Source organism: Saccostrea cucullata, unplaced genomic scaffold (genome assembly GCF_032062105.1).
Source record: "Saccostrea cucullata isolate Sc308-1 unplaced genomic scaffold, CSIRO_AGI_Scuc_v1 ctg1238, whole genome shotgun sequence".
Lineage (NCBI taxonomy): Eukaryota > Metazoa > Mollusca > Bivalvia > Ostreida > Ostreidae > Saccostrea > Saccostrea cuccullata.
Genome location: NW_026927401.1, coordinates 72,117 through 87,224, shown reverse-complemented (window position 1 = coordinate 87,224; position 15,108 = coordinate 72,117). Strand labels below are relative to the sequence as shown.

Below are 15,108 nucleotides of genomic sequence, written 5' to 3'. Positions count from 1 at the left end.
ACATTTGATGGTACTGGGTCCTTAATTGATTAAAAAGCTCATTTCGAGGCATGCAGTAGCATCAACCTGTGGAATGATAGGCAAAAGGGTTTGTACCTGGCAGCATAATTAAGAGGCCAAGCACAAACAGTTCTTGGAAATTTGAAGACAGATACTGCTTGTGCATATAGAGATTTGTGTAAAGCGTTAGAGGCAAGATTTGTACCGACTAATCAGACGGAACTTTATCGAGCCATGTTAAAGGAAAAAACATCAAAGGCCAAAGGAGACACCGCCAGAATTAGGGGAACGTATACGACGACTAGCACATTTAGCGTACCCAACGGCACCATGTGAGGTTACAGGGATGATTGCTAAAGATCAGTTCATCGACGCCTTAACGGACTTTGATATGCGCCTTAGAATACAGCAGTCCCGGCCCAAATCCTTAAATGACGCAGTTCGGCTGGCCGTTGAGATTGAAGCTTTTTGTAGAGCTGAGCGCCAGAGAAGACACGATGTTAGTTTTGCCAGAACAGCACATAGTGAATTAGAGGGGAAACCGGAAACTGATGCAAAGGTACGGGAAGACTTGAAACAATTACGAGATGAACTGCGGTCGTCACTGCGAGACCTTGAGAACAAAATAGCCACTTTGTCAGAAGAACGCAAAGAGACCAGTAGACAACTAAAATCTGATGAATCAAGTTCGATACCAAGCTCCGATCAAACAAAGTTCCCTTATAAGTGCCATAACTGTGGTAGGCGAGGCCACAGAGCTAAAGACTGTTATGTTGAATGGAGAACAGAGATCAGTTGTAAAACGTGCAATGCATGCACGGCGTCCCCAAAGGAGACAGTTGAACGAAAAAGAAATAACCGAGGCTAAGCCAAAGAATAGAAAGTCAAATACTAGTTTAGTCACTCAAACACGAGTTGATACACAGTCTGGGTTATTAATAAAGGCCAGTGTTAATAAGGTGCCTTGTGCGTTGTTAGTCGATACCCGTGCTACACTGAAAATTTTGTCAAATAAAGTATTTGAGAAATACTTAGCACCGAAGCTATGGAATTCTTGCCTATAACCAAGAAGATAGTATTAGCTGATGGAAGGCCATTGCATGTTCAGGGTAAGTGCACATTGGACTTTATGTTGGAGAATCAAAAGTTTACTTTTGAAGCAGTTGTAGCAAAAATCGAAACAGACGGTATCTTGGGTTTAGATTTCCTGAAATATATTAAATGTTGAGTGGATGTTTCCTCAGGGAAAATGTGTGTTGGAGAAGCTGAGCTTGAACTCCAACTAAAGGGTCACTTAGGGTGTTTCAGAGTCTATGTGAATGAGAAAACATCGATTCCACATAGGAATGAAAAAGATAAGTACTGAACAATTGCTAGCACCTGGTAAGATAAATGAATGGAGATTTAAGTGTAAACAGTATGACAGAGTATATGCCAAGCATTCCCTCCTAAGGAGACACCAGAAGAGGTTACACTCAACTACTAGTTTGCAAGATGGAGAAAGCAATGTACCATTGAACTCCAAGTCGGTAGTTGTAGATGACCATGATGGAAATTCTGACTGGCAAAAAGATCAAGGAGATCTTATTCATGAGACAGGCCTTGAAGTTTGTAGAACCATCCGGAGGAAAACTTCGCCCAGTCTTCCTGGAGTCAAGCGCAAGGCAGACGAACTTGTAGACAAGGTGCCTGACCAATCTGAAAACAAAGGTTCAACCCTGGTAGATGATGGTAAGGATCATGAGGCGCCCATGGTTTTACATCACTGCCCCTGCTGTAAGGAACATGTAACTAGGACAGATGTCAACACTTAGACGGACACATGTCGCTACCAGAGGACAGTCAGAGTAGTGTGAAAAAAAACAAAAGGATGGTGAATATGTGGAGAGAGGAAGACATTTGGAATGACTAATTATAGTGAAGTACTTTGGAAAAGAAACGATGTAAAGTACATAAATCCATTGTTGTAAATACTTGAATAATTGTTTAACTAGGTATAAGAAAGGAATTCTTATTCTCGTTTTGTTGATCCTTTATATTGTCTAAAATAACCCATAACCAATGAACATGCGGGACGCAAGTATACAGAGGCGTGGGTAGTGTAATGAGTAATGAATAAGGCAATGGGCCTATACCATTCAAACGCTTGTATGACCTGGACTAATGGAACAGTCCAGGAGCCTGTTCACCTCTGTTTGAATGGTATAGCCCTTGGCTAGATAAAGGGCTGCAGAGGCAGTCTCGACCTTTCTAAAACCCGTAGAAGAAGCGAAAAGGTGAACAGAAGATTAAAGGTAGAAAAAAAATTAGATGTATTTAAAGGGTAAAAGAAGGATAAGTAAGCTAGGGTACAGAGCACCGGTCTGTATTTAGCCAAGGAATTGAACTGAAGCACAAGGTGTAGTAATCCTGAGTAAGGGTGAGGCACCGAGTGCTCTATTCAATAGGAACTTGGTTACGGAACCAGGTGCAAGGAGCCCAGTCATAATACCCGGTTACAAAGAATTAACCTCTAATTGTATCCCGCTGTTTAAATAAAAAAAAAAACCAGGGACAAGCATCCCCTATAAATACAGAATAATAATTTTTGTATATAATATTGATACCCCGTATTAATGATAGGCTCAGACAGAGCCAGAGGAAAAGTTTATATATATATTTGGGCAATATAAAGACCCTGTATCTCCTGAAAACGGACCCTTAATTAGGTTTACACGTTACAGTACTATTTAAATCATTATTCTCAAGAAATATTTGGTATGACCGGATTATACTCTTCGCTGGAAAAATAACGATTCCAAAATCATTTCTCTCTGGTTTCTTGGCCTTTGTAGCAGTTTACAAAAGTCTTGAAGATTTTTTTGGCTATTTTTGACATTTCAGTGCCCTTGTCTAGACCTAGTACAGGTAACTTGTATTTCTGTTCATTCATAAGACCCAAAAGAGCAGGATAATAATGCAGTATTTCTCATCCATTTGACTGCTTTTCGTGTCAAAAAATCGATCTGTTAACTACCTTCAAAAATGGTCCACCCTACTGCAAAACTACAAAGTATAAAATCGTAAATTTGTAATTTTTAAAGATAAGCATTACCTTTCTTACGTTTTAACATTGATACCATTAGCAGCCATGTCTGCTTTCGGTGCTACAATTTTACAAAACGGATACGAATATGATAAATAAAGGCAGCACCTAAAAAGTATTCATCTTTAAGAAGTACATTTAAAATATTTTTGCCTAGCAATATCAATAAAAGTTCGAGCACTTCAATTTTCAATTACCAAATGGAAGCATCATCATACGAGGGGTTATCAAAAAATTCGTAAATTAATTTTAAGAATTTTAAGAATAATAATTTCAAGTAAGAAATGATATTGGGTTTCAGTGTTTAATCCGATTTTAATGCGCATCTGCAACCGTTCAGCCAATGCGCTAATCACGTGATCTAGGCGGTCAGGTGACACGCTCCCTAGCGTTATGTAACTTTCATATCAAATTGATTAACTAATGACACATCTCTTCCCCAGCTTGTTTTCATTGGGGAGCAGAACAAACATTAGTTTCAAACACCCCCTTCCTTTTAAAAAAAAAAAGCAATCCAATTAATGACAAAACTTCTGGCAATTCTTTTGTCTTCATAAAGCGTGTACAAATATTCATAATTTTTTTTATTATAAACCCATCAATTTCCTTGTTTTTGTTACTGTTAATTTTACAGAGTTTGATCCGATTTTCCGGATCACCACACTGTGGTTTTCTAAATTCATATCACCACTCTCTGAAACTGATGACGTAGTACGTATTACGCAAAAACATGACGTAATTTTTCTTGCGCGTTCAAAAGTCCCTTGTTATTATGCTTTGTTTTATGGATAAATATTATACAATTGATCTCTAAAATTTTATTCTGCTATATTTAGCTAGCTATAAGGGGGTATATAATGAATTTATCATTATAACAGTAACTTGATCCGAAGAGCCGTATCACGTCTCGTTGACAGGCGCGGATCATCAGATCAAACTCGACGCTTCGCGTCTCGTTACATCTGATGATCCGCGCCTGTCAACTCGACGTGTTTAAAATTTTAGATATCAAAATTGTTTAGGGGCACGTACACTTGACATAAGATGTCAAATATGTTTTATAGTATTTTGTCTTTCTTTGGTTATTATTATCATAATTCGTTGGATGTGACCTATTTGTGCGAAAAACCATGTGAGATTAAGCTGAGACATGAGCTGTACATGTACTTGCCCGTTATGCTTTTACATTTGTCCGTTTTTCATTTTACAATTTCTACCTTTTTTTGGCTGTATTTCTTATGCCTTTTCCTTCAGTCACGTTTCTCAGCAGTCATTTTAATTTTCACACAAAACACCGTATGTTCTCATTAAAAAATGATTTTCAAGGCATTTGCTCTCAAAAATTGAAAGATATAATTCTTCTAGTACTTCTGTACTAAGGTATCTGAACAATATTTCATTTGGTAAACTAAAACTAAAAACTTCCTCTTTTAGATACTTGCAATTGTTTAAAAAATACTTAATTAACGGAAATTGCTTAAAACATGATATAAATTGTATACATACATTTTCAATTCGACGCACTACTCTCCAGCAAGAATAACTGTCTTCGAATCTTAGAATCAATGACCTCTCAGTTTCTGTTGTAATTGGTTCAGACTTTAAAATAAAAAAAAAAAAACAAGACACTTAACATTATAAAAGCAAAATATGATTCAAGCTTTTAGGTATGAGGACATGAATTGAAAGCTCGTCAAAAGTATACTGCATTTTTATTTTTATTACCTGTATCTGGTTCAAAATTGATTGTACTTGCATCAAGCCCCAATCAATAATTTCTATGAAAGCTTCTTCCTGGCTTGTTTGAGTTCTCATTTGAATTTCCACTGCACATTCCTTATCTACATGTGCATTCGAAATACAGTTAAAATGGATGTATGTATTAAAACGATACCTTATAATGATTAATGAGAACTTTGATTCCCTTTCGTATCATTATTTTCCCAATTCAAATTACTACATGTAATTAGAAATGTTCATGCCATAAAATGTTTTCTTAGATTTCCAAGAGGAAAATATAAAAAAGAATAAAGAAAAGCATAAATTAAATGTTAAAATGGTTGATCTAGAATCAACATCGTATGTACAGGAGATGCACAGCAAACTGTACTCACCGAGACAGGAGAGACTATCGTCATAAAATACTCTCTCTGAAAAACGATTATAAGACCGAAATAAGTACAGTTCCAACCCAACCATACAACAAAAATATCACAAGTGAAAATATTCCTGCATTTTGCAAGTGCATGCCTTTACACTACAAACAGGGAAGACCAAGGACTAAGTGAAAATTTACTATAGCCCAATAAATACTCAGAAACAAGAGGCCCATGGGCCACATCGCTCACCTGAGAAGCTTTGACCATGCTATTCTTAGCCAGATTTCCCCCTCGTAATACCTATTGTGACCCCCACCCAACTCCCCAGGGGTCATGATTTGAACAATTTAAAATCTACACTACCCCAGGATGCTTCCACATAAGTTTCAGCTTTTCTGGCCAAGTAGTTCTTAAGAAAAAGATTTTAAAAGTTTTTTCCTATATATTTCTATGTAAAACTTGGATTCCCTATTGTGGCCCCACCCAACCCCAGGGGTCATAATTTGAACACTTTAGAATCTACACTACCCCAGGATGCTTCGACTTAAGTTTCAGCTTTTCTGGCCAAGTGGTTCTCGAGTAGATTTTTTATATATATTTAAAAGTAAAACTTTGATTCCCTATTCCAAACCCCGGGGGTAATGATTTGAACAATTTAGAATCAGTACACTACCCCAGAATGCTTCTTCATAAGTTTCAGCTTTTCTGGACCAGTGGTTCTTGAGAAGAAGTCGAAAATGTGAAAAGTTTACAGATGGACAGACAACTAGACAGACGGAGGATGACGGACAAAATGTTATCAGAAAAGCTCACCTAAGCCTGGCTCAGGTGGCTAAAAAGTAAGAGAACTTGACCATTGACGCTTTTTTCCTCTCGTATTTCGTTTAAATGCTTTTTTGTTAGAAAGTTTTATAAAATACAGTGAAACCTGTCTAATCTGACATGCACTTGGGAACAAATTTTGTCAAAAGGTCAAATTTAAATTCATTGTGTCCAAAGGAAGGTCTTGTCATTAGAAATACACCATCACTTGCGTAATGTGAAAACCTAAATACTTATGATAATTTTTTTTATAAAGTGGGCCAAACTCTAAGGTCAAGGTCAAATATTTTATATTTGATGAAAGGTCCTCTCGAAATGAATACACATGTAAAGAATGAAAGTCCTAGCACCAACTAATCATAAGGCACAAGAAATACAACTGTGAAATACATGTATGAAAGCTCTAGCACCACCTGTTCAAAAGTTATGACCAAGGTTATTTTTTTAAAGGTAGGTTTAACTCCAGGGTCAAGGTGAAAAGGTCAAGAGAAATTTGCGGGTATCTAATGAAAGACCTTATAACAAGAATGACATATTATATTTGAAGTATGAAGGCCCTAGGCCTAACCGCTCAAAACTTATGGCCAACGTTAAAGTTTGCCAAAACTAGGTAAACTCCAAGGTCAAGGTCAATAGGTCAAAGTTGTTGGTATCCAATAGAAAGTCTTGTCACAAAGAATACATATGTAAAGTATGAAAGTCTAAAAAAGTTATGAACAAAGTAAAAGTTTGGAATTTTGGTGTTAAAGTGTATTGAACTCCAAGGTCAAGGTCAAAAAGTCACATTTGGTGGTACCAAAAAAGGTCTTAATTGTCGCAAGGAATATACCTGTGAAATATGAAACCTATAGTCCCACTCGTCCAAAAGTTATGGTCAATTTAAAGTTTTTGCGGATAGACAGCTAGACATACAGATGGACAGGATAAAACCTATTTTCCCCCCGAAGGGGACATAATTAGCCAAAGTTGACTTAATTTAAGAATAACAATTTACATACCAATGAATAAATCATATACACTTCTTCCATCCATTGCTTTCATCTTTGTTTCCGCACCGGCTTTCAGTAAAGCTAGTGTTACTGAAGGACTTCTATATACTGATCTAATTAGAAGCGATTCCTCTCTTTCGTCGAATTTATTCGGATCTGCACCCCTAGAGAGCATTTCCTCGATTTGTACGTCTGTATTATCAAAACTCATCACAAGATCTAGAGGATATTTGCCATCAAAATTTGGAATATCAAGGGGCATATCGTTCTCTATCAAGATGTCCATTATCTTCAATCCTGATTCAGTCATATCAACACCTGGAAATATAAAGTAATAAATAGGTTGCTTTCCTTTAAAAAAGGGCTGCAATACGTGGACTATGTGCATGTTTTTTCTAACCGAAACTCAAATAAGAAAATATCTAGGTGTAGTGAATATTCATGTAGGTTTGTTCACATCTTCTACAATGATCTGCCTTCTTATGACTGATTGAAGTCTCAAAGCAAAATTGTTAAATTTTATCTCCGATTAGCGGCCTTTAGTTATGTCAGTTTAAACCAGAGGTACTGTGGGCAATGAGCTCACTAAATAATACCCCCGCTTCCCATATGAATACCGAGGTATAATGGCAGTATCCATGTTTTGCTCTAGAAAATCCAAAATACATGTCAGATCAAAAAGTAAAATAGGAGGTGCACAATGGCAATATGCAATAAAGATTCTGTGAAAGATTCATTAAATTTCCTTCAGTGGTATGAGAGGAGTTGCGGATATGAGATGGGTACCCCAAAGCGTAACAGACGGACGGACGGACGGAGAGCTATACAGCTAGACGTACAGACGGACAGCTAGACGGACGGAGGGACATATCGATTACTATATACCCTCCCACTTTTCAAGCGGTGGTATAAAAATCGGGCCATTTTGATACATGTTACCCATAATGGCTGAGCCTTGACATTTATTCTGGATTTACTGGGAAGAAATCTGTCATGAGGGAAGAGATCTGATGGTTTTCGTGTAGCACAGCTCTGCAGTACGCAGATTTCATTTTGTCAGAACTCCCCCCACCTCCCCCCCCCCCCCCACACACATCAAAAGCCGTTGCTACAGACCTCCATCAAACGTTTTTTGAATTGCTGAAGTATTTAATTATTTTATTATTTTGCGAGCTAGAACTATTCGTTAAATGATGTTTTTTATTCAAGTTGTTAAGTTACATACAATATACTGCAAGTTCTTCCTACTTTTTAAAATGCTTGTATAATAGAATCAATGTTTAGTTTGTATATAAAAGTATATATATTAGAGAGAAATTCAGATTTGCCAATGAATATGAAAATGCGGATCTAAAACTTCAATTTGACAATGAATGCGCACGCGTAGCCTGTCCTTTGCCCATGGCAACCGGTTTAACCTCGCTCATATATTAACTGCGTGGACCTCAGGGTCCACGCAATAATGTCATTTAGAAACTCCTTTACCAAAACGTGACGTGTATAAGAACCCCCACAAACACTAGGATAATAGAAGTAATCATAATATAAATCTAAAATATTCATGGAAAGCCATTGTCTGGATAACCAATGAAGAGTATTAAGATTTTTTGTAAGGAATTAAACTAAGTTAAAATACAGAAGGTTTTTAAAAGTTCCCAAAACTGTTTGCTAAAAATGTAAAATTCTCAAGGAAATTATTCTGTTTTATTCTACTGAAAGAGCTGGAAATTGTTTTTTATTTTGCATTCCTTCGAGAATGGCATCGGAATTTCAAATGTTTAACAAACTTAGAAGTCGCATTAAAGCTTGAAAAGCGGGAGGGTATATAGTAATCGGAATGCCCCTCCGTCCGTCTGTAACGCTTTGGGGTACCCATCTATTATCCGCAACTCCTCTCATACCACTGAATAAAATTTGATGAGACTTTTACAGAATCTTTATTGCATATACCATTGTGCACCTCCTATTTTTCTCTTTGATCCGATGCATATTTCGGGTTTCCCATAGCAAAACATGGACACTGCCATTTCATTTTATTCATATGGGAGGCGGGGTGTCTTTTAGTGAGCTCATTGCTCACAGTACCTCTAGTTTTATTTGACGTCATATGTTATCCAAATTTGGTAGAAATATTTTCGCAAAAAAATCAAATGATTAGAACCAATTTTTTTTAGATATCACAATTTATTCAAAAGTTATCCAGATTTAACAAACGCAAAATTCAGGTCGCGGAGCTGGTCGAGATTTAATAAGTTACAAACAATACACTCAAGTAGAGGTACTGTGAGCAATAAGCTCACTAAATGGTGCTATGTACGCTTTTCAAGCGGGGTGTATAATAATGTCTGTAGTCACATATTCTGTAAAATGGAGCAAAACAAAATGCAACCTTGAAATCCAAATTTTTACATCGATTCGTTTTCCAACTTATGAATTGATATTTTGCTTTTAAATTAACTATCCAAGAACAAAGTTATAATGAGCAAGAATGTCTCTTCCAAAATTGTGAATTTCATGGTCCCTGGGTCAGGGGTTCTGGTGTTAACGGGGTTCTATTGATTATATAGTGAAAATACTAGGGTCGTTCAAAAAATGTGTGAGCGAAATAAAATCATCCTCCAAAGGTTTCCCCTTAGGGTTAATATGATATTTCTTCGCTTAATAAATCTTCATGTTCATCAAACATTCATGCACTAAACAGATTATTTTACCGAAACAAGCAAAAACCTCTGGGGGTCAACCAAACGCGTCTTCCATCGGATTACAATGCAATAATTGTATATTATTCCACGTTTTTAACAATTTGTCTCTCCCCAATAAAATCTGTTAAATATAGGTCATTTTGTTTACTGATACCACCCAAAGGAACTTGGGCCTTGATTTTTAAATATGTATGTAACTTATTGATATGGAAAAATAAAGTAAAGTTATGCAGGTTTGTGGCAACGCACTTTGAAAAAAATTTTCAAAGTGCGTTAAAATTGGGACAAAATCAACGCACTTTGAAAATTTTTTTCAAAGTGCGTTAAATTTGGGACCAACTCAACGCACTTTGAAAAATTTTTTTCAAAGTGCGTTAAGAGTCTACATCAATATATTTTACCATGGAGATACTTAACGCACTTTGAAAAAAAATCATGTTTTAGTCATGGAAAGATTTTATTTGTTATTTATCTTTCAAAAAACTAAGCCTAACCCTAACCTCAAAAATGAATTGATTTACTCCCGTCGAAAAGAGGAGAAGACGGGTATAAGATCCCTCAATCCAAATCTTTATCTGCCCAATACATAGGTGTCGGTAACAGACGGGGGAGGGGAGCAATAAACCTAAAACGGGTACGCTGCATTTTCAATGCTTATACGATGTATATATCGTTCCAAAATAAGTGGGGGGCTTAGCCCCCCATCCCCTCCCCTGGCCCTTTGCCCAGTCTCGATGTCTATGCTATACTCAAAGCATTCATATAATTATGTATTTACCTAACTGGTATGACGTTGAAAACTTTCAGTTATAAATGAGTTAATTAAAACACATGAAAACTAGACAGTTTTAAGTACAGTAAAACGTATGAGAGAGAAAGAATTTCATAGTTTTGAACAATCAAATTGGCCCCTTTATATTATGATAAATGCTAAGTTGCTTGAAGCTGTTCTCTGTTAGTGTCCCCTTTACACCTTTACATCTACTTATCAATGACTAGAATTAAAAAAAAAAAAGAAGAGACGAATTAATGAACTTAAACAATCGTCACTCTTTTTTTCAAGACCCTTTAATTTTCTCTTTTATTTTATCAAAACCTTAAATATTTAAAACGTCAATATCTCAGGTCCTAAAGTGACTTTATCATAAGAAAGTTATCAAACCAGGATCTGTTATTTATCATACCGATTATTTGAAGGAATATTGATCAATCTTTACATTTTTTTCAAAGTGCTTTAATATGGTCGATATTAACGCACTTTGAAAAAAATATTTTTTTCAAAGTGCGTTAGCTTGGTCCCAAATTTTAACGCACTTTGAAAATTTTTTCAAATTGCGTAATTTTTCAAAGTGCGTTGTAGCAGAGGTTCCTCTTTACAAGTTTGTTTATATGGCTTGTACATTGAAAATATAGCTGCAACGTTAACTATAGATATACAGTGGAGCCTCATTTATCCGGACGGTTTGGTTCCCAGTTAATTTGTCCGGATATGTGAAGCGTCCGGATATCTGAATTACCAGTTAAACAAGATAAATAAGGTTTTAAAAATTATGTGCCAATGAAAAGTCGTCCGGATACTGAAGCATCCGGATATCTGGCGTCCGGATATCTGAAGGTCCACTGTATATTTATGCACTGGACGGCTAGATGTAGACTTTTCTATGCATATAATACATTATATATTTACTTCCATAAAGTGAATCTGTAAAAATATATATGTTTTTCATATTTAATATATAAAGTTGCTTATCATTTACTATGGAAAAAATGACAGGTCTCCCTTTTTTTAGAACATCGAATTTAACTTCTCGCATAAAAACGTACTCTGCACAGTTCGTGTTTTATATTCGAAAATTGAAAATTAAAATACATTTTTTAATATAGGTGATGCATGTGTCTAATTTCAATTTATATTTTATGCAGCCAACATTTACTCGAGGAATTGATCAAGTTTAAAATGGTATCGTTTTTGTTTGATTTTTATCCGACTATGAGTTTTCAAAATATTCGCCACTATCATCTCCATCAATTAGACGCATGCCTTTTCACTCATATCAAGACTTATTTCCATTGTTTACTTTGCATATTTCCCGGGCGACAATTGATGGTTACATCAATTTTTTCTTGTTATAAAATTATATAGAGTACACCCTTGCTCTAAGTTTTTTTTTTGTCGATGTTCTTTATATCTTTGCGTATTAGAGAGCAATGACGCCACAACAATGTGTACAGGCTTTCACTTGTGACGGGTATCAAGTTTGCATTAGAAAATAAGTTTTTACCTTTTGTGTATAAAAAGAATAGCCCTTATGCGTTGTAGAACGATATACGAGGGACATTTCAAAAGTTCTGGCAACTATTTGATAAAAATTTAACCGTTTTACGGAAAGTGTTACGTTTGATATCAATCGCAGCACTGTTAAGGCTTACTATGAGAAATCAACGGAAAATAGAAGTGCAAAAAACGGGAATTGTTTTTAAAACTGAATTTATTTTTATTCAGCTGTTCTATTATCACAGAACCTAAATACTTATGGAAATAGCATAGTATAACCTACTCTGTACTGTATGGAGTTTGGTCCCATCAATGGACAGTCACGTTATGAATGCATAGTAGGTACACGGAATGTAGGTCAATAACAAATTTCATTATCGCAAGGGCATTAATTGTTTCTGCATACTTTGTACTTTCTGGAAAGTGCTGCTGCTTTGAATATAATTCGCGTTTTAATAGTTATAATTTCAAGTAAATAGGCTGATGTCGAAATATGTTTGACTTTTACCAAATATTTTGTGTACTTGTGAAGTCATGCTCTCGATTTAAAGAAAGCAGCAGCACTTTTCAAGTTAAGGAACATATCCTTTATTTATATTCAAAAAATGGTCAAGATTTATTTAGTGTATGCCCTTGCGAAAAAGCGATTTTATGAGGCACCTCGATGTAAAATATACCTAACCTGAACATTAAAACACGACAGAATTATTTAAATACATTCTCTCGATAGTTGATGAATAATCGCACTTAAGAAAGAATATGCGTTGGTATTATTAGCCTATTAAAAACCTGTAAATAATATTCTGTTTTATAATAAATCGCATTTTTCATTGTTGAAAAATTCCCAAATCTGCCTCTCACAATACATAAAATACGTCATTTTTACCAAAATGACGTCATGATTGACAAGTTCATCGAGATAGGTGATTTACTGTATGGGATTTAATTAGCGACTTTTGTTAATGCATTGGTAAGTTTTATTGTTGTTTATTATGCTAATACAGTTTAAATTTGCAAATTATTAAAATTTTCATTTTCGGGTAATATGATGAATGTATAAAAGTCATATTTTTGTGTGACGTCACAGTAAACTTCTCCCGTATAAATTAGGCCCCGACCCTTTTTCTAGCCTTAACAGTGCTGCGTTGGAAAGATCAGAAAAATATTCACAAATTGTGACGTCACTTTGTAATTTTTACGACGTAATAACTCCGAAAATGACGTCACAATATAGAATGTTTAGCACACTGAAAAATCGCGTTTTTATCAATATGAGACGATAGTAAAAGTGCTGCCAAAGGCTTATTTGAAAAAATATTTTCAAGAAATTTTTTAATATGCAAAGATGAAGAGTAGGACTATGATACTGTTTATCAGCAATTCCATTACTTATTAAGAACACAGTTTATGTCCGCTTATGCTATCATCGACATTCATGCAAGATTTTTATTTACATAATACGGCTGGATATTCGGTCATTTATATTGCTTTCCATTGCTTGAAATAAAACATGTCCTGTATTAAACTGAAGTATATTAATGCAGTTTTCATCAAATATATTTCGAGTAATAGGACTCTTACTGTTTATGAATAAAATGTACTAAATCTTGCCCCTGACTTGATTCTGTGCGTATTTTTTCATATTAATTCAACTTCGGCGCCCCAAAACTCACTACTGCTTTTGACTTTTGAATCAAAAATATGAATTTAAGTTACACAGACATATAAAATCTTCATTATTTTCCAGGCATTAAAATTTGCGAATATGTGGAGGTACAGTTGGGCTACAACTGCACCGCCGCCATTTTGGATTTTACGAGAAAATATAGGGCACACTAAACTTAACTTCTCTTGAGGCTTCATCGATCCCACAAATCTGGTTAAAACACCTGACGAATTTTTGCCATCAAATTTTGTAACACGATCATCTATTTCTCTTTGATTTTCAGCTTTGTCTTTCTCTCACAGTTGGATATTTTTTACGCAATAGTTTGAGCGAGATTCGACAAAAACATGCTAAGTTTGACACTCGCTAAAACCATTTTAGAACAAAAAGATCTCTAAAATAGAACACCATATAATAGATTGTAGTCTATGAAAACATTCCACCAACTTGCATTTGCTTCCGTTAGCTTGCGTCCGAGTAATTAGCAAAAGTTGTCTTGAAAATTTTAATTTGATCAAATTGTTCTTTTGTTACGTCATTTTTTATAGTCAGTATGCTAAACATTCAATATTGTGACGTCATTTTCGGATTTATTACGTCATAAAAATTACAAATTGACGTCACAGTATGTGTATATTTTTCTGATGTTTCCAATGATATCAAACTCATTAATTTCCGTAAAACGGTTAACTTTTTATTAAACAGTTGCCAGAACTTTTGAAATGTCCCTCGTACTATAGAATTAGAGGAAAAGTCAGATTTTACTTTGATGTTGCTCTGGTGTGTTTGCCAGAAGAACAACAAGCCATAATGTGACAAGACCTTGACTGAGAAATAAATGATGCTTATATCAAAACCTTGGCAATAGCTGATAAACAAGTTGCTGTCCTTTAAAAAAGGACTGCAATATGTGGACCATATGCATTTTAAGAAAATTTCTACAGGTGTAGTGAATTCGTTCACATTTTCTACAATGATCAGCCAACTTATGACTGATTGTAGTCTCAAAGCAAAATTGTTAAAATTTATCTCCTATTAGCGTTTAGTTTTGTCAATTTAAAAATTCGGGCTATTTTTTACATGTACATGTAACCTACAATGTCTGGGACTTGAGACCTGTTCTGGATTTATACGAAAGAAATCTATCATTGGAAAAATATATCTAATGATTCACTTGTAGCATAGCTCTGTAGTACGAATTTAATCGTCGGTGCCCCCCCCCCCCCTCCCCACATTAAAAACCGTTGCTACATACCACTATCAAAAGGTATATGGATTTCTGAAGTATCAGATTATTTTGCGAGCCTTGGTGCACAAAACTAATGCCGGTGAAAACGTGTTCTCTCTTAAAAGATAGAACTAGTCGTTGAATGACGTTTTTTATTCAACAGGTCGGAGAGAATACTCAAAATCGGGTATTATCCGTGAAATCTCGTATAATACTAGATATTAGGGTATCGTTGAATCCGC

The 15,108-nt window shown here is 35.4% G+C and overlaps 1 protein-coding gene across 1 annotated transcript in view; it reads right to left on the bottom strand.

Annotated features, from left to right (window-relative positions):
- Positions 1-15,108, bottom strand: part of LOC134274366 (uncharacterized) — a 100,739-nt gene that overhangs the window by 59,793 nt on the left and 25,838 nt on the right. The window contains exons 6-9 of the mRNA XM_062756648.1: positions 7,005-7,313; positions 5,200-5,235; positions 4,811-4,926; positions 4,592-4,684 (exon numbers count right to left, since the gene is read on the bottom strand). Of these exons, the coding sequence (XP_062612632.1) occupies positions 4,592-4,684; positions 4,811-4,926; positions 5,200-5,235; positions 7,005-7,313 (554 nt within the window). The remainder of the gene's footprint in view (positions 1-4,591; positions 4,685-4,810; positions 4,927-5,199; positions 5,236-7,004; positions 7,314-15,108) is intronic.